We start from the raw sequence: 26,925 nt of genomic DNA, 5'->3' as shown, positions 1-26,925 counted from the left end.
CAATAAATGGATAGGTCAAATAAATACATGGTTACAGCCAAATATCTGGATCTTATAGCTGTGAAAGAAGGCGTTTGCAGACCTTAGGGTGACGCCAGTGGCTCATCCACTTTTTAAGTGCCTCTGTTCTTTCATCTCAGACGCTGAACTCTGTATCTCAGTCAGTCAGTCCCTTTTTATATATTTACAACTCTGCCATGCTTGACTCAGGACTGGGAGGGACATTCGATGCATTTGGAATATAGTCCCTCTAATAGTTTCTACTTAACAGAATCCCTCCACTCACATGTTTTTGGGACTTTTACTTTGTATAGGTAACCAGCAAAGTCAACCTTTTGCGTACAGGGTGTACCTGTCTCTGAAGTACAAGCATCTCCCCCTGCTTACTGGCATTCTAGTTTGATGATGCTGCATAGCGTACATGTGCAATAAAGTTTTAAGAGGCCAAAGGACAATAAACGTTGACGCTGTGGTGCAATCACAATTCTCTTTTCAGAATGATTCTCTTTTTATAATGCCTGTTCTTCTGAACACTGACCTCATAAAACAGTTAAGTATTGGTTAATTTTTTATCCTTTTTTTCACCTGATGAATCTCCCACCCAATGCTAGGCATAAAGCTAGAGTGAGCTGAACAGTTCCTCCCAGTGTCACCATCATCCTCTTGGACATCAGAGAGGGAGATACAGAAGCAGTCTTGTGGAAACTAAGAAGTACAAGATCTCTCGGAACTTTGGTGTGGTCTTCTTTCAAATTGGAAGCAACGGATTCTCTGCCTTCTTTCCGTTAAATTCTCCACGATGTCTTGTGACTCTCTTGCAACAATCTGCTCAGGCACAGACTGCCTCATTCCTCCCAGTAACTATAATGAAATTCTGAGCCTGGTGATGAGCGTTGTGCTCACGACGATGCTCTCCATGGTCATGTTCGCCATGGGCTGCACCGTCGACGCCAAAAAGCTGTTGGGCCACATCAGGAGACCCTGGGGGATTGTCATCGGCTTCCTCTGTCAGTTTGGTATCATGCCGTTCACAGCCTTTGCCCTGTCGTTGGCCTTTGGTGTGCTGCCTGTTCAGGCTATTGCCATCATCATTATGGGCTGCTGTCCTGGAGGAACCGGCTCCAACATCATCTGCTACTGGTTGGATGGAGACATGGACCTCAGGTAAGAAGCCTGTCTGGCAGGGTAAACAGACTTATGGTCTCAGTTTACGAGGATGTTTTTCCAGATTGATGTGGGTACTCAGTGGTTCATCATGCCTATAAAGTAGGACAGCATTTCTTTAACTAAAAGCAGAATTAAGTTGACAACCAGACTGTATCTGAGTGTTTTAGAGCCCATACATGTTGTAAGGGTTTTCGTTAAAGTAAAGATCTTCAGTTGAGTATGTCTGCTCAGTCGCTACCATTTCTGGAGTGTGTTAACAGGAAATAGTTTGAGTACCCTGCAGTCAACAATCTTGGTTATAGATCTTAAGCGGCATCAATAACACAGCAGTACGCGAAAGTGGTGTATTATTTAACCTGTCTGCTAGATTAAAATGATTGGATACCCCAAACAGATTGACAAATACAATAGTGAAGAGACTTCACAAACAAGTTCAGATCCAAAGAAAGGAACAAAGTTGACGTTAACGTGGAGACAAACATCCTTTAGGTTGTTATATGGTCCTTTACTAAAGTGATCCCAAAAGAGTAAAAGAGAATGAAACATTTTGGTACCATATTTGGAATTTCTGTTAAATGTGGCACTCAAAACCAAAATATGTGGCCATGTGGATTGAAACAGAGACTATAGTCAAGTACAGGTGAGGACAAAGTGAGGGAAACATTCTCAGAGTGATCATTCGCCTCAGGTTTGTGTCCTCAATGGCTGCATACATCGTACACCATGGAGTAATTAAATACTTTCCCTCCTCAGTATCAGTATGACAGCCTGTTCCTCTATCCTGGCCTTGGGGATGATGCCTCTCTGTCTGCTCATTTACACCTCCATCTGGACCTCCACCAGCACCATCCAGATCCCATACGACAGCATCGGTATGTCAACTAATGGCCAGTCTGTAAAGATAAAGTAGATCAGTGTGGTACTCCTAACATAGCATGTTTAGATATATAGTAACTTCCTCACCTGTTGATTAATCTGTGTCTCCTCAGGTATCACTCTTGTTGCCCTTCTCGTCCCGATTGCTCTGGGGATGTACGTGAAACGCAGGTGGCCCAAAGCGGCTAAAAAGATCCTCAAGGTAAGAACCCTCATCAGTTTATTATGTCTGAGTAAATGTTCCAATTCAAACACTGTGACTTCTACACCATGTAATCTCTATGAGTCTGATGTCTGGTGAAGGGATTTTGCTCTGCGTATCCAAACAGAATGATGTGTTTGCTGTCCACAGATCGGATCCATTGCTGGCTTTCTGCTCATCATCATCATCGCTGTGATTGGAGGGATTCTCTACCAGTCCTCCTGGACCATCGCACCATCCCTGTGGATCATTGGGACTATTTATCCCTTCATTGGGTTTGGTCTGGGGTTCTTCATGGCCCGCTTTGCAGGTCAACCCTGGTTCAGGTACGACCACAGCAACTTACTGTCAAATAAGTCAGCTTGCACAGTGGCTCAACGCTTCAAAATGTAATGCTTTAGATACAATCGCAACTTAATGTCAGGTGTAATACACAAGCTCACTGTGTTATTATGTACATACGAGATCAGGAGATTTGGTAAGAAAGGCTTAAAAGTCAACTTAAGCAACGTTGATCCAAGAGACACGTGTTCAGTCAGTTAAGAGGTTGTTATGTAACATCACTCAGTTTTGTAACACATGTTTGTTAATCAGGTCATAAACATTCAGTTTTTATCTAAATCAAAACCATAAACTTAGAAATCAGCTGTTTTGCATAAACATCAACAAACTCACTCTTTCACAAAATCCGCCTTTAAAAGTTGTATTTGTCATCGCCTGCTTGATGTTTAATTATAAAATTCTTACCGGATTTTCCACAATTATTTTTATTTAGATATTTTTTCTGCCTTTTTTGCCTTTATTAGACAGGACAGCTGAAGAGAGACAGGACACGTGGGGGGTAGATAGTTTGGGAAGACATGCAGCAAATGGTCGTCAGCCAGTGACCGCTGCAATGAAGACTGTAACCTCTGCACATGGGGCGCACGATTAAACCGCTAGACCAACGGTGCCCCAGGATTTTCCACAATTATTACTGCTACTTTAGCGACAGAACTGACGCCAGGAAAACTGAAGCTTGAGTGTTGCCTAGATCGGCACATTTTGAAGCATAGGGTCACTGACCTTGCTGACGTATTTTAAAGGTTTTTCATTCCACAGTCGTGATTGTTAGCATGTTTTTATTTCTTATATAAATCCCACTTCCTTAAAACTTGCTTCCATTATTTGAGACTATTCCTCATGGGGGCATTAATCATTCCCTGTTTCTTCAGATGTCGAACCATTGCACTTGAGACGGGTTTCCAGAACTCTCAGCTGTGTAGCACCATCATCCAGCTATCCTTCAGTGCCTCTGAGTTGGAGGTCATGTTTGCATTCCCCCTCATCTACAGCATCTTCCAGCTTGTGGTGGCTGTCATGTCTGTGGGAGGTGAGAGCAAAAAAAGAGGACAAAATAATGTATCGTGATGCCGCTTCCTTCAATTCTTGCAGCTACTAGTTATCGCAGACAAGACCAAGCCACAGACAAAGAACAAGACAAGCCTGAATGAGAGACAGATAGAAAGTTTACTTTTCCTACTGTTTATTGTCAGGATGACTGATGACTGCATCTCTAAGTCTGTTTTTTATCCTCTACAGGCTACCAGGCATACCTAAAATTTCTTGCTAAACATTCAGGCGACACAGACAGCGAGGCTCCTTCCCTGGAGGCGGGTGGCGATGAACCAGAAAAGAGAAAGGACGGAGCTTTGGACAATCATGCCTTTGAGTTAAATGAGAATACTGGCAGTGAAGAGAAGGGTAAGGGTTTTAAGACCAACAGCAACACCAAGCTGTGAAGTTATAAACCTACAAAGTACAGACTTTGGACTGGCAGGAAGAAGCATCAAGGGCCACAGCACTACTGATTACAACAGCCTCCCTCAGTTGTGAACACACACTGCACTCTGCAGGCCGGAGGTGTGCACTACACGTCCTGTTCTCCACGTGGGAAGAAAATGTTCTATCACAAGGATGCTGCATGTGTGGCATCAACAAAACATTTACATCACAAGAACCACTGTATTGTATTTTGTGATTCTGTTTTAGGGTATGAGCTCTTCCTTTCTCTGTACCACGTTTAACCTGAGTCATATTTTTACTTATGTTGGAAACCTTTAGGCACCTTGGAGTTTGAATTGCTGCTTCCCAGTGGAGCAAATGTGACCAGTCAAAATATGTCCCCTAAAAGTCCTTGTTTTTGTCACTGACAGGCTCAGATTGCTATCATACCACACTCAAACTAGAGTTCATGCCTGTCAGTGGCAAACCATGAACTTTCAGAAGATGTGTGCTGCACTTCCTCTCAGGAACTGTGCAGCAGCCACAGACCATTTTGCAGCCGCTTCAACCTTCCTTCTTTTAGTGCCCATATTTTTAGGGTCTAACAACCTATAAATGATATGGAACTCCAAAAAAATGTGGCTAGGTTTTAAAATATTGGAATTATCCTTTGAACATGACCTGCTTCTCTCTGCATCCTGTTTTGCCTCTTCCTCTCGTTTACTTGCGTTGGATTTTGCTCGTCTTTATACATCAAATTGAACATTTAATGCTGTTTATGTGGATTTACCAACAGATATGTAGCACACTGTAGTTCTCTCTGTTTAGAGTATACATTAGTCATATGCAGGGGCGGTCTGTAATGCGTTATGGATTTATAAAACATATATTTTTTATCTTTAACTTATATTCTGATGTACTAGAGCGACTCTGGCACTCGAGCCCTGATCAAACTCCTGCTGTGTGTGTTCTCTACACGTTCAGCTCTTCTTTACCTCATGTGTGCTTTAGTGGATAGAGTAGGAGTCTTAAAAATGTCAATAAATAAAATAAGTCTTTAAATAAAAAAGCACTAATAGACTTTTTTGGCTCATAAATGCTTACTTTTTAAACATCTGCAGTAAAAAAGAAACGGATATACGGTTATAATCCCAGATTATTTATGATACTTTTTCACACTTTATAACTAATTTATTATTCCTCAGTCTTGTGCAGAACTAAACTCTTTATTAAATTTAGATGACTTAAAGTCTATTGAGAGCTTCTTTCACTATGTTTATTAACTAAATAGGAAAACCCTGTTTTACATGTTGAAATAAAGTAACTTTATCCAAAGCCTTTTACTTTTTTTGCTGTCAGGTGTGTTGATGATTTGTATTTTGATATGAATTTGAGGGTCAGGATTCAGCCCAATAAACATGCATATTTGGAAACAACGCCTCAGTGTTTTATGTGGTCATTTGATGTTTAAGTTAATGTAACCGGCTGATTAGCGCTCATGCCCCACAGCTGGGTGGGAACCAATCACCTGCGGTTACCTGGTTGTTTGCGGGGATAAAATTGAGTGACGGAGCTCCCTTCAGTCTCTGCAGAGCTCCGGGTTGAGAGCAGGTACGAGTCGCGTGTGTTAAGTGTTTTCAATGTTCGTACATGTGAGTAACTTTCACTCTTATTCCAGGACGGTGTTCCTTTCGTGTTGGTGGATCGTTGTGTGCCGCCAGCGCATATAGTACGCGGTACGAGCGCGGGTAGTGACGTGATAGGGTCGCGGACGGCCGAGGTAAACCTCAACTGGGTTTTGTTTATCTTAATGTGCCGTTTTGTTGTATGTAAGTGGTTAACGTTCATGTATTTTGTTGCAGATTGCCACTTTTGCCTTGTCTTTGTGTTGTCTTTTTGTTGTCTTTTTGGTGTCTTTTTGTCTCTTTTTGCCTTTCTATTTAGCTTGTCTTTTGTTCTTTTTGCCTTGAGTTACAGGCTCTGCTCAGTAACAGTGTGAGTTAAAGACTCTGCTCAGTAACAGTGTGATTTAAAGACTCTGCTCAGTAACAGTGTGATTTAAAGACTCTACTCAGTAACAGTGTGATTTAAAGACTCTACTCAGTAACAGTGTTAAAGTGTCCCCGTCCAGGCTGTGTAAGCAGCCGTGGCTGTAGCTACAGTTTATTGTGTCAGGCTTTTTCTTGTTCTTTGCATCGTCTAATTTATCAACTAGATGTGTGTTATTGTAGTGAGTGTGCCGTGTTCATAAGCCCGATACTTATAACCTGGCTGCAGTTAGCGGTGTCCCAACACTGATTTCTAGTATGTGATTCATGTTGAAGTAATGATAATAATTGTGTTTTAAAACTATTTTTCTGCCAGTTAAATAAAGATCGTGTATATATTTTCCTAAACCATGCCTTTGTATTCATTTGTGAACTCACCTGTGTATTGTTAAAGGGGAAACCCTCTGTTAAAGGGGAGGTAACTAAAAAATAAGTATATTGTTAAAACTCTTTGGGTGAAAGTCCCAAGGTGGCGTTGTTGGTATTTTATCTTCTAATCCCAGAAATCCCTTTCCAGCCCTAGCTTGGTTACATTAAGATCAATGTGTGTTTGAATTTATTAGTTTCTCAAAAGAAAAGGACACTGATGGTAAATTATGTTAAATGTACATGGTTTTCTAGTAATATGTAGTAAATTGTTAACAGTAACAGACCACATGGTTCCAATAAAAGGTAAAACCTATTACCTTCACGTCATAAAATATATTTGATTATTACAGTTGTCAAAGTCCAACACGTCAAACATTTTAGTGTGACAATAATCGTGTCCAGCTGTCTGTCGCAACCGGTCGCAACCGGTCGCAACCTATGGTCACAACCCACAACTCAATGCTGATCCAAATACAAACTCCAGTGGGCTCAAGTATCTTCAACCAACACCCTTCCTTCCACACTTTGGCCCCGCCCACTGAGGAGTGCACTTGTGCTGCCTTCACTGACAGTTGAAAATACCGGGAATTATCCTACTGGCACAAGATAAGTACTGCAAAAGCATACAGAGCTCCCAATTTCTGTACAAAATAGAACTAAATAAAGTTTACATTTTATCTGTTTTGTTTTTGGTTTTTAACAATGAACCTTTTTTTGTTTTTTTTATTATTTTATGTGAAAATACACATCTGAGTTCTCCTTTAACAAACTCAACTCAACTCAACTATATATTTATATAGCACCTTTAATACATAAAAACATGCAGCCCAAAGTACTTCACGGAATAACAGAGAGACAGAAAATAACAGCAATGGTGAAAGTATAAAAAGCATGATTATGAATAAAATACTTAAAAATAAAATAAGATCAATACAGTAAAATTTAAAAGGGAAGCATTCGAGGACCTCAGTGATCGGATTGGAACATAAAATTACAAGAGATCAGTGATGCATAGAGGAGCAAGGCTATTAAAAGCTTTAAAAACAAGCAAAACAGCTTTAAAATCAAACAAATCTGTGTAAAAAATTATTTTTGTCAATCAGAAGACACGTGAAAGAAACCCGATTAAATACATCACACAAAAAACAAAACAAAAAGACAAAAAAACTTTGATTAAGAAGATGTTAAATTATGCCCTTATGTAATTACAAGATTTGGTGAAGGCACAATACATGCATTAATATGAATATGAGAATATAAATGGAAGAAAAGTTTTACCAAAATAACAGATTACATACAAATGTGGCTTTTTGAGTCTATTTCACTTCATGGAGGGCTAGTTGAGTTAGCAAACTACAGAAAACACTGTGCCATGGTTAACTGTGCCTTGATGGCAGATATACTGATTAAATTTGAACTCTCTGGCTAAATAAAATAAGATAAGATAATCCTTTATTCGTCCCACAGCAGGGAAATTTAAAGTGTTACAGCAGCAAAGTAGGTATTGCAAAACAGTATAAAGTAAACAAGAGCATACATAGCAATTATCAAAAAGTTACTAGCAATTAAAGTTAAAGAAGTCAAAATAAGCATATCTTACAATGTATATACACAACTAAATAAGCAAATTTACAAATATTTACAAAACCAGTGATGTAGTGAAAAATGTGCACAGACTTGTAGCATAGTATAAACCAATGTACTGAACAGAACTGAGAAGATGGGTAGAAAAAAAACGTACTGCCTATGTAAGAAGAAAGAAAGTAAGAAATACCCTCAGTGGTAGAGTAACAGTGTAATCTTTTGAAAGAGGGAAGAATTTTCACCATCCGGACTTTAATGTAAAGACAAATTCACCACTCATTTCCTTGTTTCATCTCTTTAACTAAACCAAGCATCTCAAGTATGCTAACCTGTGACCCTAACAGGTAACTACTTGAACGTTTCCTACTAAGACACCACAGTTTACGAGGATACCCTGAACGCAGCAGACTCCCGTTTTCACGGAGACAACAATCACACGAAGAAGAGCGGGGGGACTCTCGTAAGTAACAAATCATTCTTTATAACGATATGTTTGCCTTTTTATGAACTTTACAGCATCTTTGTGACTTTAAAGATTACTGCAAAACAAAATGGTTTCTACTTGATGAAGTTATTGTCGGAAGAAGCTCAGGAGAAGTTCATCTCCGCCTTTTTCCTCCTCTTCTGAGCCCTAACTTTACCGTTATCATAGGGTCGGATGACTTTCGCCTAAATCTGTCTGAAACATGTGTAAGAGACTCTCTAAAGTGGGAAACGTTCTTATTTAGTGCTTTTTATAGTAATAGATTCATCTTTTGCTGAGTGAAGTCGTCGCTGTTCCCCTGGAAACTGAACTGTATACTCTCGAGACACATTTTTACAGAAGTGGCTGTGACATCATCAAACAGCCGTTGACGTTGATAAAGGCTAGCTAAAGCACGTGCTGTCATCCGTTGACTGACGTTAAGTTTACGCTGCGAGATTCCTGATTCAAGCTTAATGCAGGAAATAAGGGGGAAAATGTTGAACTAAACGTAAGCTTGAGGAAAAAAATCATATTAACGATGAACCTGTCTTGTTAAATAATAATGTTAAACTTAAAAGTTAGTGAGTTTGATTAAGAAAATGTGTCTATCAGCAAGAATGGTGGCAAGAGAGCGTCTAAAGCACTTTTTACACTACTCGCCACATTCACCCAGTCATACCCATTCACTCACTGATGATAGATCTAATCTCATTCGTTGACATTCACACATCTCTGAACAACAGAGGAAGCAATTTGGGGTTCAGTGTCTTGCTCAAGGACACTTAGGCGTTGGGATCGAACCACCGATTGATAGACAACCGACTTTACCCACTGAGCCACAGCCGCCCCGGAGCCGGAGTGATTTCATCTAGAATCTGACTGCATGATATCCCTATATAATCCCATTTCTACACACCTTTAACTTCAACCAAGAATATCAGCTGTGACAGGACATCACCTGTTTGCTGGAGGTCACCTCAAAACCGGAGTAACAGCCAAATTCCACCACATCTGTGTGTGATCCCTCACTGGATCTGATAGGTTTCTATTTTAGTCAATGTGTTAACTTCCACTGGATCCACTCCGTTGTGTTCCAGCTGCGTCTCTGATCTGGCAGGTCGGACCCCTCCGGATCAGATACGCAAGGACTTCTATTGTTGCCGTATGCCGGAGCGCGACGCATCAATCTCAACAGAGCAGATGGAGCGGGACAGGAAGTCAGTCACCAAACAAAATGAAAACATCTGGTTAATTTTCAGAATAAAACAATCTGTGTTATCACCAGATCGTTTTTAACTTAACTACAACAACAAACCGTTATGATGGGCGTAGCCAGGCCTGGAGTCAGGTCAGAGGTTTTCAGAGGACTAGAAAGACAACATGGATGCATTTAACGCCTTATGGACATGTTTTTTCTTTTCAGCAAATGTAGCTCTGCATTGTTTCAACAGAGCTTGTGCAATGACAGTATTAAAACTCCTGCATGTTGCGCTCTGATGGAATTAGACTTGCAACCATCTCTAATGTTTCATAACATCAGTGGAAGAAACCCAGTTTGATAAGATTACACTAAAAACTCAAAGGTATGTTAACTTGTTAGTGATTGTCAGAGTCAAATATATACATACTCGAGTCCAGGACTTGGTCTCAAGCCTCACCCATAGCCTGCTCGCATACTTCATCAAGTGCCGTCTTGTTCAGCTACAGTTCCTACATGCCACACATCATGAGTTTTTCTTCAAGGATTTTGCAAGAAACTCCATCACTTGGTCCATGATTATTGAAAAAAACCTGAAGACTTTGTTGCAGGTATTTTTGATCCCACAAGAGCAAAACAACCTCCACATCTCAAGAGGCGTGATGCGTATTCAAACACCACACTCAGTAACTTCATTGACAATATAAATCTGGAATTGTCCACATTGTTAATGACAAACAGCACGAGATTGCTTGACATAACTCACCCTCAGGTGTTTGAACAAGGTGTGTAGCTACAATGCTGTGACCTCAGAGCTGTTTGCTCATGTGACAGGCTGATAAGAAGTTTTAGAGAGGCCAATTCGGTCAGAAGAAAGAGAGAACTTACGAGCAGCTTGTGGAAAGCGTGTCACTGTGGAAAAGCTCAGTGCACTTCCTCCTGCAGCGATACAGCAGCGTGGAAAAGTACCTTCAAGATAACAAAACACCAGGAGGAAGAGCGATGAAGCTCACCTGACACTGGATCCTCATGAATATCGTAAAGGTGGTTTCAGCGAGTCATCAGCTGGCTTAATGTATTTTTCCATTTCATTCCCTACAGCTGAGTCAATCCTCATAAACCCTGCGCTTGTTTCATAAGGTCAAAGACACAATATAGAAAAACCAGCTGGACTCTGCTTCATCACTGTGTTCCATTTGGAGGGACTGAAAAAATTACAGCTTTATTATTATTATTATTATTATTATTATTAATAATAAAAAAGGATCCATTGTTTCTAGAAGTCTCTGTTTTATGGACTCTAAACGTTCAAAGAAAAGGGGTTTCAGTATTTTTCTTCCAGATTAAAATACTGGAATGTGGATTTGCTGATCTGGATACCTCAGTGTGATACAAATGTGATAGTCCAGGGATAAGAATACAGCTGTGTACTCACCCTGAATTGATGTAATTACTAGTGTTGTAATCAGTCTAAGGTGAAGCCTAACACTGGGCTTCCACCAGATCTGTGGCCAGTCTGTCCCTGATCCACTGCTCCGTGCTCTCTCGTCCGTCAACACCGACCGGTTAAGTTTTCAGAGCGCAGCACAGAGCAGGACCACCGGACAGCTGGAATCATGTGACCAAGGTTTTACCGCGGTAATCACTGAATCAAGGATTCTCCTCCTCCTCTCCTCATCCATGTTGTCTTTCTGGTCCTCTGAAAACCTCTGACCTGTTGACTCCTAGCCTGCATCCGCTCATCATGACGGTTTGTTGTTGTAGTTCAATGAAATACGATCTGGTGACAACACAGAGTGTTTTATTCTGAAAATGAACCGGATGTTTTCATTTTGTTTTGGTGCCTGACTTCCTGTCCCGCTCCATCTGCTCTGTTGAGATTGATGCGTCGTGCTCCTGCATACGGCAAAGATAGAAGTCTTGTGTATCTGATCCGGAGGGGTCCGACCTGCCAGATCAGAGACGCAGCCAGTACGCAATGGAGTGGATCCAGTGGAAGTTAACACATTGACTAGAATAGAAACCTATCAGATCCAGTGCTGTGACGGATTCGGAGACGGATCTCTTGGAATTAGGCCGTTAACACAGAGAAAGAATACCGTAGATAGATTTATTTTGTGAACAAGTGAAGAGGTCAGCCATAACTGAAAAACAAACATGTACAGACTCTGTGATCGTGTGTTTAGCCATGTTTACAGTAACAGGGAGAAGGTTCTCACCTGAACAAGAGAACCAGGGTTTGTCCCTGGAGAGAGCAGACTTCACAGTGTGTTTCCCTACAGACACCAGGGCCTATTTGAACAGCCCTGTGCTCTGTGAGTCAGAGTCCCAGCGTGGCACCCTAAGGAGCCAAGCTCTACACAACCATAACAACATTTATAACACACAATAGCTCGTCAGGCCATGTGTCATTACTGAAGGCCACTGCAGTAATATCAGGTGTCATCAGAGGCCTTCTGTTCTGTGATTGGAGATCATGAAGTACTGAAGGCAGTTTAGTGTTTTTCCCCTGGAGGTTGATTGGTGGTCTTGTTATGTTTTGGATGAGGCAGCAGGGAGAAAGAGCCAACATAACAGATACACTGATTTAGGTAGATCGGTTGGACAACATTCAACTCTACATTTCAGGACTGACTTTCTTTTGAGGACGACTTGACCTCTTTTTTTTCTTCAAATTGAAAATATTACAGAATTGTCTCACCTACATTTTTGCTTGGGTCATCTGGTTTCTCCTCTGGTTCCTAAATAAATATGTGTGTCCTTAAAGTAGCTCAGAAAGTAAGCCTTTCCCAGTGCTATATAAGACCTCAATGAGGATTTCAAGTCATCTTCAAAACAACATGTTGTTAACCTCGTAAATTAAGCAGGCGTTGCTACCTGTGATTGTGAAATCGCAACAGTAGTCCAGCCTTTAATCAATCAATCAGACTTTATTTATAAAGCCCTTTTCATACAATGACATTAGAACACAAAGTGCTGTACATAAAAACAACCGAAGCTGCTGTTGGTAGGAATGGTGTAAAAAACGTTGCTTTTTTTTTTTGCTGGGTTGGAGAAAAGGTCATAATTCCCATCGGTACTCATCGGTAAGTGAAGTCATTTGAGATTATGGCGAAATCTCTGTGTTTTCCAATGTCTTTGTATCAAGCAATGTTATTATTCCCCTCGTTCCCGTTATGAGGGACCAATCAGAGCTACTCCCCGACCCTTTGTCCTGATTGGCTGGGAAGCCACTTCTTCCCCAAAAGAACAATCTTTTGTGGGCGGGGTTATGGGAGCAGAGAGGGGAGGGGGAGGTGAGTGAGAGGAAATCTGGTGGGAAGGGGTAGTGTTGACATTCAAAATATCTCTCCGAACTCATGTTTATATCACAACTACCAACAGCAGCTTTAAAATAGAATACATTTTATATAAATAAAAAATAATACTCCAAATCCACCCCACAGTCCTAAGGTTAAGAACACAATATATGCAACAATAATAATAATAACAATATAAATAAAATAAACGAAAAATAAAAAAGAAGTTGCTGAAAGAACTGAGGAAACACTCTCATGATATCTTAATGAGGAAACACTGGAGGTAAAATAAGATGTTAAAACTCAACACAGGAAATTAAACTCACCAAAATAAAATACATTTCTAAGATAATAAAACACTAAAATATTAAACCATTCAAAGAAAATACGATGCTATACTTAAAACATATAAATATATAGTGACTCAAATTTGAACTAGATAATAGATAAAGTAAGGTGAAATAAAACTGTTATAAGAATAAAACTCAGTTAAAAGCGAGACAACTACGGCCACTGTAGCTCAAGAAACACCCGCCACATCCATCTGTTGGCTGTTAAAGCCTGTGTGTCAACAGCACTGTGGGTCATGAGGAGACACTCGAACATGGTTGTATTGCAGATAAAGCTTGAACTTGAAGTCTTTTTGGTTCTATTGGTTCTCCTGTTTGTGATTATCTGATCATCACGGCTTCCTCTGTAGTGTTTTCCTTCAATTCATATGATGGTGTACTGATAGGTCTGTACGGCATGTAGGACTAAACAGTGGCCTCTTCTGAACCACTATGAAAACTTATTCAAATGCTCTGTGGAGCTTAGAGTCTGAAAAAGGTGTGTTCAAACAGCTCATGGCCAAAACGGGCTTTATTGTTTACTTTTCTTCTTACTTGTCTTCATGTTTCTTCTTCTAGAAAATGGTCGAGTGAGAGCAGACGATGCCAGTTATGAGTCAAAGCAGTCCCTGTCTGTGGACTCAGCTCCCCCAGAGCAGACCGAGCCCGTGTGACCGCTACAAGCACGCCTGCTGCAGCTACGACGGACATGTCTACATCCTGGGAGGAAGAGAGAACAGCTGTCTGAGGGACTTCTGGAGGTACAGCGTGGGTAAGGACACGATAAGTTCACTTTGTAATGTGTTTGCTGTTTATGATTTTGGTTGAATGCACACAGACACAAACCTCTCTGTATGAGCATCCTCAGATATTGTCGGCTGTGTTGAATGAAGCAGCATCATATTTAATGTTGTAGTGTGTAATGAGTGGACTGAGCTGAGCTGCACCGGTGAGGCTGCCCCAGAAGAACTGGAGGAACATACAATGGTGGCTCATGAGGTAAAAAATCATACTGCTTTGTTTGTTTTTTACTTTAAACAGCTTTAAAAACTATTAATCTGTATTCAGAGCAAAAATAAAGGAAGTTACATCTTTGAATGTTCCTCTCAGGGCTTCCTGTATGTGTTTGGAGGCATGCTGGATTCTGCATACACCAAGTGGAGATGTTCCCTCTGGGTGTTCGACATCGGTGAGTTTCACAACAGCTCTGCACGATGGTACAACTATTATTAAGGCCAGCCACTGCAGTGACGGCTCAGACTCAATGAAGAGATCTTGTTGTGACATGTCCGTTTGAGTCTCAGGCTGCGAGCTGCTGCTTTGAGAAGTATTCAGTCCCCTAGTTCAGTGTGAGACCTGCTTTCATAGACTTAAAAGTGTTTCTCAGCTTTTCCCCATATTTTATGAAAATGTTTTAAACATTAACAAAAAACAGGAATGTCCCAACTGTTCTAAATGTTTAATGAAGACAATAACAACCTAAAAATAACTCTAAAAAGCTTTGTTGAGGAAGAAATCCAACCCCTTATTAGTTCAATGTGTGGGCTCTGTTACGGTCTAACAGGACCTGCTTCCTGCTCTATAAATACCCCGGCTCGTTTGTTCCTGTTTCACCCTCTGAGAACGTAGCTTCAAGACTCTCTTAATCTGCTGCTTCTTAAAGTTTCTTTTAATGTGCATTTATAACAAAGAATCATCCATCCTGCTCACCTCCATTTATCCACATATAAATCCACCCTGGTAAGTATTGATGTAAAGATGATTTAATTGATTTAAATTGTGCAATTATACAGCTAAAGACATGTTTCTATTGCACCAGAGTTCTTATCAGCTCACTTACAGGTCCAATGAAGTTTAAACTCAGCACATTAATTCATGGTAAAAGTGTAAACATTATCACTCTAACAGATTCAGCAAATATGCATCTTCTTCTCCCTCAGTCAGTCCTTTCACTCTGCCAAAGCTCACAGCATGTTGTGGTTTGTGGCTGCTTCGTATCTGTTTCCATCAATTTGATCGGTGTCTCTTTCACTCAGCTCCTTGTGTGTTTAAACATCCCTCGCTGTTTCCTACTGTCTGTCTTTCTTCTTCTCTCTCTGAATTAAGAGTAGTATTAAAAACATCCTCCAGGTTGTTTACTGAGGATGTAAGAAAGTGAGGTTTGTGTTAGATTGTCAACAGGAAGAGGTGAAAACACAACAGTCTACAGGATGTGTCAGGAGTTTGTCTCTAACGTCTCCTTTCCTAGACCGAATTAACAACCATTGTTAAGGAGTCTTTGACCAACCAGATTTAAGTATTTAACACACCCACTGATCAGTAAGCAAGCCATGTATATTGTATAGTATTGGGGTTTACTTTAGCAGAATAGAACCTTGACAGGGTGAGTGGAACAGAGAGGTCTTAACCCCCTGTCCAGGTCTGTTCTTTATAACGATGGACAACAAGAGTTAAATATCAGACCTCAAAATGCCTTGATTGACCAATAAGAACAAAATAGCTAACACAGCCATGCAATATAATTAAGTAGTGCATCTTTTTTGCACTGTGGTGTATAAAGATAAATGTTATATCAAACTACATGTGCTCCAGTACTGCGGTACAGATATGTTAACAGACTGATATTAGGCTCTATATCTCTCCTTTAAAGATATAGAGAGATTTGGGTGGTCGTGAGATGTCTTCCAGAATTTTTATTTTTTATTTTTTTAAGTTATCTAAGATTAGTACATTTTAGCCATTATAGTAAAAAATATCCACAAAAATAGTAGCTAAACTTGAAATAAAACCTTGAAAATAGAAAATGTAATGAGTTTTCTGTCTTTCTTTTTACCAGATGACTCCTAAGTTTAGGGTTAGTGAACAGTTAATCATCAAAAGCATCAGTAGCAGCAGGTTAATTCAAAACGGCACAGGAAACACAGCCACATGCTCAAGGAGGCAGGCTGATTATCTGCAGACCAGCTAAATGAAACCACACTAAATCACTTTGAGGGACAGTGGGGGTCACGAGTCTTTGGCATCTAAATTTTGGGGGTCGCGGGCTGAAAAGTTTGGGAACCCCTGCCTTAAAGTACATTTAAAAGCACATTGGTTTTTATTTAAGCTTATAAAAGTTAATCTAACTGAATTTCTCTTCCCATGAATCACAGTTAACTTCCCACTCATGACTCAAACTAAACAAGAACATCTTTTCATTAACGCTTACTCAACAACATTTTCACTCACGCTCTTCGTCATCCTCATTTTCTTTTGTTTTGTGTTTCAGCAAAGCAGAAGTGGGTGCACTCTCAGGGAAAGAAGAGCTCCCCTCAGGTACAGAGGTCCTTTCATATGAAAACTATTTGAAGGAACAGAAAGAAAGGAGACTACTCCTCTCTCCTCTTGCTCTTGACATGCTCCTTTGTTCGTATTCTTGGAAACAAATGTTGGAAAGAATCAGATCTTGCCATCAATTCATAACACACAGCTTTTTTTCTTCAGATTCACGTGTTGCACTGTGTTAAGACTTAACAACACAGAAGCTGTTTCCTGGAAGTAAATCTGTTTCATGTGATAACTACAGATATTATTTAAACTTCCTCCTTGTAAGCGTCAGTAGTGATGCTTGCCAAAGTTTATAATCTGACATCCTGAAGAAAAATGTCTCTGAACTGAAAGAAAACATCTGCAAACATCTATTTAATTGATCAATGCTTCAAAGTTTATTACAAATAACACAAAGACTTACAGAGACATAATTATCTCAAGGCAGTGCAACAGAATAAATATGATGTTCACAGCTGTATGTGAGGGGGCATGATGCATTTCTATGCAGGAATACATGTGATTGAAAGAGATCATACATGAGAGCATGGAGAGTGTCGAGTCTCTGATAAGAATTTACGAGATCAGAGGAAATTCAAGAGGATCAGAAACTTCCCTGGTCTCATCTATCTTCAAACATCGGGACCTGTACAGGGTCAGGACCAATGTGACAAGTGTGAATTGTCCCCTGACGGCCCACATCAAGACTGACACTTGATCCGGGGTTCTGCAGCCTCAGAGGAAACCTAAAGAAGACAAATATTTTAAAAAATACAGTTAAAAAGAAGTTAAACACATGTTAGAGTAGTTTAAAGTCAGTGATAATGTAGTCATGTGATTTTTTAGTTAGTAGTCTGTAAATAAAATGTTTGTGTGCACGTTTCTGTCTCTCTGTGTGTTCAGACCCAGATGCCTTCCAACAGAAAAGGACACAGCGCCGTGGTGCTGGGCTCTGACATGCTGCTGTACGGAGGTTTTGTCGACATGAAAGGATCCTCGCAGGAGTTTTGGAGATTAGATTTTGGTGAGTTTAAAATGTTTGGTTTTGCTTCACATGGAAACACACAGCATAAAGTTTGTATTTGCATGTACTTTATGATTCATGTTTCACTATGTTGTAATCTCGGTGAGATGTTGCATCAGAGTTCAGCATGTTGAAACAAAACATCAGTAAAAACGTTCCAATAGAGGCAGCTTTAAACAAAATCATCTGCATTCTTCGTGGTAGTGTTTCTGTTCATCCTGGTGGATTTGATGAAAGGAACAGATCTGGTAAACAGACATCAGAAACAAATAACTGAATGTGTCAGTAGTAAAAACCGTTTCTCTCTGTGGAAATACTTTGATTTGGCGCTTTCGTCACACATGATTGTGATGCAAATATTGCAACTTGTTTGGCTGTTGCAAGCTGCAGCAGTTTACTGGCACAGTGTCAGAACTTTTATTGGACCTCTGACAAAGTTGAGTTTGCAGAAACAACCAACCAATCACATTCACCGCCTCTATTTCTTAAAGCTAGGGTTGGCAGTCTCGGAAAACCAGCATGAATTTGAATGTAGCTTTTCCTCATGACTCCGTCTAACCCCTCCCCTCCTCCCTCGGAGCTCCTCTAAAACGACGCCCCCCCGCTCACATGCACGAGCGCCGCTGATTCTCGACCATATGATCGTGACTGATTCAAAACTGGTCCTCACCAAAACATTATCATAGTGAAAGTTAAAAACACAAACAAACATGGCTGCTGTTAGTACTCACAACTGTCATGCTAGCATTATCCAGTTGTACTGGTGACATGGTATCAGGAGAAAAGTTATAACACATATAATACTGTAACAGCTCTACTGTTTGTTAAACGTGTTCAGTGTAGATGTTCTTAATTCCTACAGTGTTGACAGTCAGTGAAGGCATCAGGAGAGGTGTAGAGTGTGGAGTGGGAGAGAGGAGAGACAAGAGGAGAAGTTTTTCATTCATTCAAACATTGATTGTTGCTTTGTTGGTTGGCGTGATCACTGCTGACAGTGACCGGTTATTAAAGATCAACGTGTTCACGAATCGGCTCGTCATCACTACAGCGTCCGGACGGACGCTACAATAAATATATATTTTCTGTAGGACTTACTGAACGTCATTAATTATTCTGCTTGTTGGTGAGAGCTTTTTAGACTCTGATCCGGACTACAGTCCTGAGCAAAGCACCTCATCAGCTCAGAGGGGACAGGCCCGAGGACGAGCGAGAGGGGCAGTAAATAGAGTCAGGGGAAGTAGAGGCAGGAGACGGGGACTCGGAGGAGTGCACGCCGTGGAAATGCACGCGCAGGAGGAGGGCAGAACGGCTGGACAGGATTTGATTGGTTTAAAATTTGGGGAGCCAAAAAACGGTGATTGGTTAGTGTTTTCCCAGGTTTACTCCGGCTGTAGATAGCAGTTTTTTTTCACTCTTTTTTAGGAACACATCATGTAATGATTGCCATCAGGACAAAAAGATCATTTTAACCAGTATGACAAAAAGTGTATCTAAATCTGATTACCAACCCCAGCTTTAAGCTGTTGATTTCTCTCATAAATACATCTTATTTTGTATTATACTGAAATATCTCTTCTTGTTCATTTGCATTATAGACACCATGAAGTGGTCCATGCTCAGCAGCTCTCAGCAGGCCTCATCGGGACCAGGACCCAGACACAGTCACTCTGCCATGGCCTACCAGAGCTGCATGTACCTGTTTGGAGGCCTGAAAGGTTTGCATGAGCAGAGAGACCTCTGGAGGTGGAACTCCACCAACTGTACATGGAGTTCACTCAAAAATAAGTGAGTCGTGATTTCATCAGAGTGCCTGTGGGTGTTGCCATGGCTCCATAGCTGTTTGAAGTATTAATGTAAGACAACCTGTGGAAATGTGCTTCAGTAGTGAGGTGGTGGTTCCCTTAACCTCTGAACTGTAAATCCAATGTGAGATTATTTTAATATCATGTTTTTGATTTTTTTTTTTTGTTTGTTTATTGGATTTTTTACATTTACAAAAAAAACTAACATTTTGTGTACAAATGCACAAATTGAGACATAACACTGGACAGTCATCTTCCCCCATTAACAAAACAAAAGCAAACACAAACAGAGAGAAAGTTAAAAGAATAAAAAATACATAAAATGTATATAAGTAAAATAAAGCAATTAAACAACAATAATAATAATCATATAATAATACATATACATACATATATTCACATTTATACTTGTTTGGTTGTTATTATGTCCAGGTCCCTCCCCTATACTGTCAAAACTGGATCATGAGACAAGTGGGAGTTTGAAGGGAGACATTAACAAAAACAAAGCAATATAAGAAGTGTGAGTAAATAAAAAATACAAAAGTTGTGTGTAACTAATAGTAACATTTTATGGCAGAATTTAAGAAGTGAGCTAAAATCTCACAGCTGCTCAAGCAGATATATAATGAAAGGTTGCTATATCTGCTTAAAGTTACCCTTAGATCCCCGGAGAGAAAGTCTGATCTTTTCCAGCTTCAGAAATTGTAAAGTCTCTATTTCAATCTCATGTTTTTAATAGTAATTGAGAGTTTGTCATGTCCTGGAATCCTCCAAAAATCTTGATTACTCTTCTAATGAAACTCTTTAAAGTCTTTTTAAAGCCAGAACTTCTTCCATTAAATGTCCAGCCCCTCTCCTCCCTGAGTCCTGGTTTTAAACTCTCAGGCCAGCTGACACTACCTCAGTGAAATCCAACTTTAGACTTACTTCACCTTAATGTAGAACGTAGAGAAAAAACACTGCTGCTTTAAACAAAAACTTGAGTCTGCTGTTTTACCGGACCTATTTATCCTGTTTGAGGTGTTCATGTGGATCTTTTTAAATACAGTCTAAACTTATAATATCATTAGGTTTCATGTAAACAAAGCCACTGTAACCTGAACCTAATCAGATCCTGCTGTGACTCATCGTGTGGTCTAAAGTTCCACGCTTCCACATGAATGAAGTTTTAAACTGTAGTGAAGTGAAATCTGCCGTCAGCCGTGTGATACTTCTTTAAATTGTCTTGTCATCGATAAATCGAAATAGCGTACATTTTGTTAGAAGAATAATGCCGGTCAAAATAAAAAAATATATACTTGTGTCATAAATAATATGATGCATCTCTAAGGTAAGTGGGATTTGTACTCAGATGAGAATCAGCAGCTCAACTACACTACAAAGTGAACGCTCCATCAGACCAAGCCCACGTCTGTTAGGGGTCTGAGGAACTTGATACCTGGATGTGTCATCACCTGCTGAACTCAGGATCAGTTTTCAGTGGCTTTGCTGACTAACAGGGTGACATGAGGAGACTGTGTCGGCCTGCACAGTGGAGGGTATGCTTGTAGAGGTGTGTGTAGAGAGTTAAACAAAAACACATACTTAGGAAGTCTTTTAGCTATAGTATACTTTATAAATGCTAGGGATTGGAATTTACCGTAATCCTTGTAATCGATTACTCAAATTTCCTAATGAACGATTACTCGAGTACTCACAATTATTTATTTATTTTAACCATAAACCAAAATAGATAAATAAAAGTCCGTCGGACACGGACCTACCAGACCAGAGTTATAGTAAGTTCTTCTGCCTTTTCTTCATACATCTCTTCCACTCTCGTAGTTGTTGTTCTCCGTGATGGTAGCTTGTACTCCGGCTGGACTAACGCGATCAGCTCTTTGAAGCCTTCTCCTTACACAAAACTTAATGGGAGCATATCTCCAGTTACCATTTTGGTTATTATCAGGCTAATCTTCTCCACTCTGATTTCATCACAACGACGTGTGCTAACAGGGCGAGCAAAAGACGTGATGGAGACTGCCTGTTATCCGTCTCTGCTGTTTTCTCCTTGTGCTTTAAAGGTGACATATCATGCAAAATCGACTTTTTAATGGTTCTCTACCTGAAATATGTGTCCCTGGCATGTCTACAAACCCCCCGAGAATGAAAAAAATCCATTCTGCCCCTGTTCTGATTTCTCCACCTTTCTGTAAATGTGTGTGAAACGAGCCGTTTCAGACTTCCGTGTTTTTGTTACGTCACAACAATATCCGGTCTGTCATGGAGTCAGAGCTCGGAGCTTTTTCAGCCCATAGACTGTATAAAATACAACTCAATCCCTCCTCCGTTTTTCATTACCTGCACACGTGTGGTAACAAGAAGCTCAGGAGGGAGGTATGCTAGTTGTAGGCTGTCTTAATAAACACAAAGGTCGGTTTTACTCCCCACGTCTGCAGATTTGAAGATCTAGTGGATGATTTTTATTTATCATGGAAAAGTGCTAGCGCTAGTTAGCATAGCCACATAGCTACATGTTCGTAGCTGTAGCTGTGTACCAAGACACACGTCGACATACTGACAAATAAAACAACAAGAAACACAATAAATCTGTGACCAATCCTTCAGAAAGGTCCTGCTGCAGGCGCCTCTCCGTCAGGATCAGATTCTGGATCAAATTCAGAGGGTTGAAGTAACGCGATCTGTTAGCAGCCGTGTATATTCAGCCAACATGTAAACATTAGATCAACGTGCTGGAGAGCCGAGGCCACATCCACTTCCTGAAGGGGCGTGGTCAGAGGGAAAACAGACTGTTCTGAGGAGGGCTGAAGAAGAGGGTTTTTCAGGCATGCCAAAATCTGATTTCAAAGTGTTTTTTTGAGCATAAACTATAAAGACATGTTTTGGGGACCTCTTAGACCAATATATATTGATGAAAAAAGCGTGATATGTCACCTTTAAGCGTATGTGGTTAAGCATCAAACTAGTATTTCTATGGTATGTAAGTTTAACGCCACATATCTTGCACTGCACATTAACTTCATCGTTTTTTCAAAGTACTTCCAGACATTAATTTTTATAACTGACATGCCGCAGGTGTGGCAGACAGTTCTGTGTTTGTTGTGCTTTCCCTTTCGGTTGAATAACGTGTCCCTAGAGAGTTGCCGTAGCTGCCGTAAAACAATTGTTTTTGCTGAAATCTCGCTTGGTGTGTTCTAAAGCTGAAGCCGTGGCCGGAGAAGTTATACGTTTATATCCCGCTATTTATTTTCCTACCTAGTATATTCATTTAGGTGAAAACAAAAAGCACATGGTCACACATGTAATGCTGTATGATTATCTTGCCAGGTGCGCGAATAACAAAATGCTATTCAAATAATGGGGTCAACGGTGAGTACTGTAGTAATCGTACCCATCCCTAATAAATGGTAAAGGATTTGTTTTTTACAGCACTTTCTCTCGTCCTCTGACCACTGAAAGCTCGTTTACGATACATGTCACATTCACCCATTCACACACTGAAGGCAAAGGCTGCTGTGGAAAGTGCTTATCAGTATTAATTAGGGATGCAAACAATTAAAAAATGTTTTCAAGTAAGTTCTTAACAATCAATTAATCGACTATCGATTCATTGATGGTTAAGAACTTACTTGAACACATTTTTTTGTTTCGATTTTATATCACGTTGAACAAACATCATGTGGTCTTATATTTAATTCAGCCATCAGGGAGGTGTTTTAAGCTTAAAGCATGTTTCTATGTGAAACAGCTGACTAAAGGTGTTGCTCACAGTGGAGACGCTCAGCTGGGTGCTATGGCTGAATGTCAGGTCTCCACGTGAGCTTTTTTCTCAGCCGGCAGACTGATTATGACCCGGTTGCACTCCCAGCTTTCGGGTTTTTTTTATGATTAATCAATAATTCATCGTTAACATTTCCACAGATCGATCACCGAAAATACTTGGAATTTACATCCCTAGTATAAACTAATCCCATTCACAAGGACAATTCAGCATGTGGACAGAGGGACCTGGGATCAAACCCCCAACCTTCCAGCTCTGCTCTGAGTGACAGCTGCTCCTTATACAGAGCCAGTAAGCATAAACTTCAAACTGAAGTTGCACAAATAAAATAAAACAATTGAAAAAACAGTCTCACATTAAGCAAAACAAGAAGGATTGTAGGAATTGATGAACCGAGTCTAATGCAGAGTCACCGGAGAAGAAATGAAGTCTTCAGATTATCTTAACAACCTCCATCACATGAAAGTACGCAGACTTACTCCACCTCTTCCAGCTCTCTCTGTTCGACTGTAGTTCTTGTTTGTATTCATAATTATTTAAGAAGTTCAGTCACAGTCACAGCAGGACTCTGGTTACAGCCACAAAGACAGAAGGCCAGTGTTTACAGTCCACATTGTTCTATGTGTTCCTTCCTGACACCCCCTCTGGGTTCTCTCCTCAGGTCGGGTCCCTCCAGACTGATGGGACACTCAGCTGTGGTCTACAAAGACAGTATGCTGCTCTTTGGAGGAGGGAGGAGCCAGAACTCTCCAAAGAACTCCCTGTACAGGTACAACTTCACCTCTCAGACATGGACGCAGGTTCCCATACTCCTGGGCTCCACCCCTCCAGATAAGATTCACCACTGCTGCGTCGGGCTCGGTCCAAGCTACATGTCCAGCACCAGCAGTTCGAGCTCAGAAGTCATACCCAGACTGCTGGATGACAAAACAAGACCCTTTAAGAACAAGTGTTTTCCTGCTCCGCTCACTTTCCTGGGCTCAGACGGAGCGATAGAGATGGAGACGTTCAGCCTCCTGGACAGATGCTACACGAGACTCACACCAGCGTCAGAGCTGGACAACAGAACTGAGAGTTTGCTGGGGAAAGAAGCCCAGAGGACCGGAAACTGTCTGAGTTTTGAAAACAAGGCTTTCAAGAAACAGTGGAGCTGCACGGAGGAGGAGCTGCTTCAGGAGGAAGAGGAGGACGGAGATATAGCTCAGCATCTGCCGGATCTGCTGCTGGTGCTGGGGGGAAGACCCTGCGCCACACACAGCCCCATCTCCATCTGGCAAATGACTCTGAGTGAATCCTAACAGCCTGAGAACTAACTCCACTAACAGCTTATATTTTTGTATGAATAATAAACATCAGTATTATATTGTCACACACCTTTGTTTAACACCTTTAAAGTGTTAACATGAAACACAATGACATATTATTTTATTTGTGGTGACTTTTATGTTTTTAAGTGTCTTTATTTTGCCTCATCGCAGTGAGCAAAAGAAACGTCTAGAAATTGTCAAGAAACTTAAAATCCATAACACAATAATAATTATTACATTACCTCTGCTTTAACGATGTTTGACTGTCATCTAAATAGTGTCATAGTGACTAACAGGAGGGACATTATTGAAACACTGCCATGACAACATGCCTGTCAGATGAAACACGTGAAGATGACATGCCTAATGTTCACTGCTCACCACAGTTCAACATGTGGCAGGATGCACCTTCACATTAGTTACATCTAAACAGACACATGTATTCATGTATATGGAAGCAAATAGGTTAAAATTAAAAAGAAAATTTGAAAATTGAATTGAATTAACAGAAAAGCTTTTTAATTTTCCAAAACATGTGCACATTATTTGACTCATAAATTAAATTAATATTCAATAATCCTATTTGCATTTTAGTTTTCATCTTCAACAATTCAAATTGTTTTTCACAATTAAAATGAAAAAGAAAATGACATTTGCTTTTTAATTTTCAATAAATGCCCCTCTAAATTATTATCATACTTCAAATGAAAAAGACAATTCGAAAAATAAAATGCATTCACAGAAATGCTTTTCATTTTCAGAATGGATGCACATTTTTTTACTCAAAAATAAAATGAAAAGGCAATCATACCTTTGTCATTTTAACTTTCATGTTAAAGCTTGCACATTCTGTAACACAATTACAATTAAAACGAAAAGGACATTGCTTTTTCGTTTTCTAATGTGCCCTGCCAAATCTGTCAAAATATTCACACCAACACGAGAATGAAATTGCAATGTGCACGGCGCAGAAAAGTGACGTCAGACTTCACCTCGCAGTCTGACTGCTTTTTGGTGGTGGTTTCTTTAACGCTGGTGCGATCTGTTAGCCAATGAGGTCCACAGATTAAGAGAATGATGCGCAGAGAATGATTTGTCTTGTTTGCTTCCTTTGAAATGTTGTTTTTTATGTCTACATGAAGAGTATACATGATATGTCAGAAGACTTGAGTCCAAGAGCTTCAGTGGTGACATTTTGTATCCCTAAAAAGATTTACAGAACACATACGCAAAGAGAGGAGAAGCCTCTGTAAAGTTTGAATTACTTCCACACATCACCAAATCTGGTAGAGTCAAATTTACCAAGATGGAGAACATATGATTACCTTTAATAAAACCTAATGGATGATTTGGTACCAGCTTAAGAATTAGGCATCAGGTCGGTCATTGACCTTATGGATTTCACACATGGAAGGTCAACATCAATGGCTGTGGTCCAGTTTGAGTATCTTATTTCATATGTTCCACAGACGTGTGTGAGATTAAGTCACGCTGTCACTTGTTCATGAAATGTTACAAATAAATATGCTTATAAAATCATTCTAACTTACACCCCACATTAAAATAATAATGAAAATACACATGTTTTTATTTTCTTGATACAAACCAGAACTGTCCTCTCTGCTGCCTTGGTTCCTTCAGTGTGGGCAAAGCAGCAGCGACTTAAACCTGCAGCGACTTAAACCTGCAATCTCTCTCACAGACAGCAGAGGGTGACACTGCTCCAAAAAGAAGTCTGGTTGTACATTTGTAGAGAGAGTTCTCAAGGTGTGCTTTAGGCTGGGGCTACCTGAAGTTGAGGAAGCACTGCCAAGGTGACCAGAAGAGAAGTGCAGCAAAAGGTCCTCCACCCTTGAATCCAAATAAGGTGACTTCTGAAATAAACAAAACATCATTCTAACAGCCAAAATGCAAGTTTGCAGCTTCAAAAAAAACAACAACAAGTGATGATAAACAACAGTTTATCCACCTGCCTTAATGCATTACTTCTTTCTGTGTGTCTGCCTCTTTGAAATCAGGACAGAGAACCTTTAACGAAGGACACAGTGTACCTGTGACCTGTTCTCATGTTTTACCTTCTTCAGTGGAAATCAATACACATGGTTTGTGAGTACCAGACTTAATTATACAAAGCTTTTCAATAGTTGACTGTAAGAAAAAAATAAAATAACTATTTTCTATTGTCTCATATGGAAATATCAAAATCCAACATCTCTCTAAAGGCTGCAACTTTTTACAACATATCTGAAGATCAGTCAGACATTCAGACATTAATGTAAGCTAATGTAAAGTTAAGGACAAAAACACAAGTGAGGAAGGATGAAGTTTTAAATATCTGAGTCATTCTGATTTAAACTCTTGGGCCTCCTGTTTGAACTTTGCACATTTGACATTTTTATATTT

At 40.1% G+C, this 26,925-nt stretch overlaps 2 protein-coding genes across 2 annotated transcripts; both read left to right on the top strand.

Moving 5' to 3' along the window:
- The first annotated feature begins 603 nt into the window (after positions 1-603).
- On the top strand, positions 604-5,439 carry slc10a2 (solute carrier family 10 member 2). The gene is made up of 6 exons (XM_034693286.1): positions 604-1,164; positions 1,921-2,039; positions 2,157-2,245; positions 2,396-2,571; positions 3,460-3,617; positions 3,827-5,439. The coding sequence occupies exons 1-6, from the start codon at positions 800-802 to the stop codon at positions 4,024-4,026; spliced, it is 1,107 nt and encodes a 368-aa protein (XP_034549177.1). The 5' UTR covers positions 604-799; the 3' UTR covers positions 4,027-5,439.
- A 2,904-nt stretch (positions 5,440-8,343) lies between these two features.
- Positions 8,344-26,061, top strand: si:dkey-3d4.3 (ras guanine nucleotide exchange factor F). The gene is made up of 8 exons (XM_034693708.1): positions 8,344-8,470; positions 13,882-14,074; positions 14,219-14,301; positions 14,413-14,491; positions 16,571-16,617; positions 17,512-17,632; positions 19,228-19,417; positions 23,877-26,061. Exons 2-8 carry the CDS (start codon positions 13,906-13,908, stop codon positions 24,511-24,513), a joined length of 1,326 nt encoding a protein of 441 aa, XP_034549599.1. The 5' UTR covers positions 8,344-8,470; positions 13,882-13,905; the 3' UTR covers positions 24,514-26,061.
- Positions 26,062-26,925: the final 864 nt, after the last annotated feature.

This window comes from Notolabrus celidotus, chromosome 10 (assembly GCF_009762535.1).
Source record: "Notolabrus celidotus isolate fNotCel1 chromosome 10, fNotCel1.pri, whole genome shotgun sequence".
Taxonomy (NCBI): domain Eukaryota; kingdom Metazoa; phylum Chordata; class Actinopteri; order Labriformes; family Labridae; genus Notolabrus; species Notolabrus celidotus.
Note: the sequence above shows the minus strand (reverse complement) of the source record. Positions and strands in the feature narration are given on the sequence as shown.

What these genes read in the sequence shown, in the direction of transcription:
- slc10a2 (XM_034693286.1), top strand. Translation starts at nt 800, where the DNA reads ATGTCTTGTGACTCTCTTGCAACAATCTGCTCAGGCACAGACTGCCTC. An exon ending in GATGGAGACATGGACCTCAG is followed by an intron (nt 1,165 to 1,920) that starts GTAAGAAGCCTG and finishes TTCCCTCCTCAG; the next exon opens with TATCAGTATGACAGCCTGTT. An exon ending in GATCCCATACGACAGCATCG is followed by an intron (nt 2,040 to 2,156) that starts GTATGTCAACTA and finishes GTGTCTCCTCAG; the next exon opens with GTATCACTCTTGTTGCCCTT.
- si:dkey-3d4.3 (XM_034693708.1), top strand. Translation starts at nt 13,906, where the DNA reads ATGCCAGTTATGAGTCAAAGCAGTCCCTGTCTGTGGACTCAGCTCCCC. An exon ending in CTTCTGGAGGTACAGCGTGG is followed by an intron (nt 14,075 to 14,218) that starts GTAAGGACACGA and finishes TTAATGTTGTAG; the next exon opens with TGTGTAATGAGTGGACTGAG. An exon ending in TGGAGTTCACTCAAAAATAA is followed by an intron (nt 19,418 to 23,876) that starts GTGAGTCGTGAT and finishes TTCTCTCCTCAG; the next exon opens with GTCGGGTCCCTCCAGACTGA.